The 2,500-nt window shown below is 43.1% G+C and overlaps 1 protein-coding gene across 2 annotated transcripts in view; it reads left to right on the top strand.

The window, feature by feature from the left end:
- The first annotated feature begins 554 nt into the window (after positions 1-554).
- The window catches only part of LOC139376571 (plakophilin-3-like), a 46,252-nt gene continuing 44,306 nt past the window's right edge, over positions 555-2,500 (top strand). The window contains exon 1 of one of the 2 annotated variants that reach the window (XM_071119327.1): positions 555-807. In XM_071119327.1, coding sequence (XP_070975428.1) covers positions 799-807 — 9 coding nt within the window. In that variant the 5' untranslated portion in view covers positions 555-798. Of the gene's footprint in view, positions 808-2,378 lie in introns of those variants that run through there. The other variant, XM_071119317.1, reaches the window with a different exon arrangement.

Raw genomic sequence — 2,500 nt, 5'->3', positions numbered from 1 at the left:
ACACACCCTGTTCTGAGGCCTGAGTCAGCCATAGGTTGTATGAGTCAGATGGTGTGGTAGAAAAACTGTCTACCCTTTCAGTCTATTGTGTGGTAGTGAAAAAAAGGTTTCCAAAAGGCTGTCCCCATAGGATAATCTTTATTTGGTTCCTGGTAGAACACTCTGTTTTACATGGAACCCAAAAGTGTTCTACCTGGAACCAAAAAGGCGTATTTAAAAGGGTTCTCATCTGTGGAGTGTAGAACATAAGATAAAACATGATGTGTGATATCAGATCTACTAACCAGTCTTTCTGTCTCAATGACTTTACCCTCTTCTTTGAGTATTCTCTCTCTTTATCTCACACAAACAGAGAGACCCACAAACACACACACACAAACACACACACACACACACTCTCTCTCTCTCTCTCTCTCTCTCTCTCTCACTTTCTCACTTTCTCTCTCTCGTTCTCTCTCTCTCACACTTTCTCTCTCTCTCTCTCTCTCTCTCTCTCTCGCTCTCTCTCTCTCTCTCTCTCTCTCTCCATTTTCTCACAATGGTGTCACTCTGGTACATACAGTTGAGACAGGCTACTGAGCAGTGAACTCTTTCATCCAAACCAAAGCCAAGCTAGTTGTGAGGGCGGTGACTACGAGATGTCCTCTATAAATATATCAACACGTTTCTACAGTTTCATTCCATCAGATCACACTACATCACACTACATCACTACACTACAGAGAACCTTACCTGAGACGTACCTGTCCTGATCACTCCACTGAGACGTACCTGTCCTGATCACTCCACTGAGACGTAATGGTAATGGTGAGTATAGGGATTTGACTGCTATTGGCTATTTGCTGCTATTTAGGGGGAACAGCTGTTTGATAATTAGGTTTTTAACTCTGAATTAATTTACAGATACAATATGTTAACTTCTAATAAGAATGTCGGCAGCATTGTCAGGCTGTTCGTATTCCTAGTGTTATTACTGCTAAGTAACACACAACGATTGGACGCTACTGTAGTAGGTAACCAATGGCAACCATGGAGATTAAGTGTGTTATTAGGGATAAGTGTAGAGTTGTTAGGTCAGGGCATTTGGGAGAGAGGTCTGTTAAACTAGGTTACATCCTACTCTGTTACACTAGGTTACATCCTGCTCCCTAGACCTGCTCTACAGCAGTGGTTCCCTACAGCCTAACCCCTGCTGGGGGTCCTGGAGGACCGGAGTAGGGAACCTGTGTTGGGGGTCCTGGAGGACTGGAGTAGGGAACCTGTGTTGGGGGTCCTGGAGGACTGGAGTAGGGAACCTGTGTTGGGGGTCCTGGAGGACTGGAGTAGGGAACCTGTGTTGGGGGTCCTGAAGGAGTAGGGAACCATTGTTGGGTGTCCTGAAGGAGTAGGGAACCGCTGTTGGGGGTCCTGAAGGAGTAGGGAACCTGTGTTGGGGGTCCTGAAGGACTGGAGTAGGGAACCTGTGTTGGGGGTCCTGAAGGAGTGGAGTAGGGAACCACTGTTGGGGGTCCTGAAGGAGTAGGGGACCACTGTTGGGGGTCCTGAAGGAGTGGAGTAGGGAACCTGTGTTGGGGTCCTGAAGGACTGGAGTAGGGGACCACTGTTGGGGGTCCTGGAGGACTGGAGTAGAGAACCACTGCTATAGACAAAGGGCAACTAATCTGTTTTTTAGGGATAGGGACCTTGACCACCTCTTATCCTTAGTGAATGATAATCCTCTGGAACACATTTGAGATGAGACGATATTGTGCCTAACAATGAATTGTGAGTAGTGATAGCCAGAACATGTCTGTGTCATAAAACCAATGTGTCAGCTGGTAATGTGTTAAAGGTGCTACCAACACAACTACAGCATGGAGATACACTGATCAGAGATACACTAGCCAGGCTCACCACACCTTGTGTCAGTCAGAGCTTTATTCATACTGCACCACACCTTGTTGTGTGATTGGCTCTAATCAAATCAAATCAAACTTTATTTAAAGGTGCTTTTGATCTTTGTCAGAAAATATTAGTTTATTAAACAAGTTTATGGAATTGGAGAGAGAAAAAAGAAGTGTTTTTACACATGAATAACCTATTATTATTATTATTGTTGTTGTTGTTGTTGTGATTATTAATAATGCGATCTATTCTTGTTATTGTTAATAGCAGTATCAACGTTAATATTAGTAATATTATTTTTTATATTATTTATATCTATGTCATTATCATTATGTTATATTCTGTCATTAATTCTATTGAACCAGCCACCTTCCAAAATGCACATGACCTACAGTACAGTAGAGTGAGAGAGATTATTTCCCTGTCAGGTAGCCTGTTCTCTCTCTCTCTCTCTCTCAGACTCCACCCCATTGTTTTTCAAGCAGATACCGTTCATTTCCGAGGGAGCAGTCTTTCGAAAAGTATCTCACACCTACCTGAGTGAGAAACTCAACAACCAATATCGATTACACTGATTCAAAAATTAATTATTTTCCGGAACAGAATTAGTTAAAAC

The sequence above is a fragment of the Oncorhynchus clarkii genome, chromosome 2 (genome assembly GCF_045791955.1).
Source record: "Oncorhynchus clarkii lewisi isolate Uvic-CL-2024 chromosome 2, UVic_Ocla_1.0, whole genome shotgun sequence".
In the NCBI taxonomy this organism is placed as follows: Eukaryota; Metazoa; Chordata; class Actinopteri; order Salmoniformes; family Salmonidae; genus Oncorhynchus; species Oncorhynchus clarkii.
The sequence above is the reverse complement of the archived record's forward strand: the minus strand, read 5'-3'. Positions and strand labels throughout refer to the sequence as shown.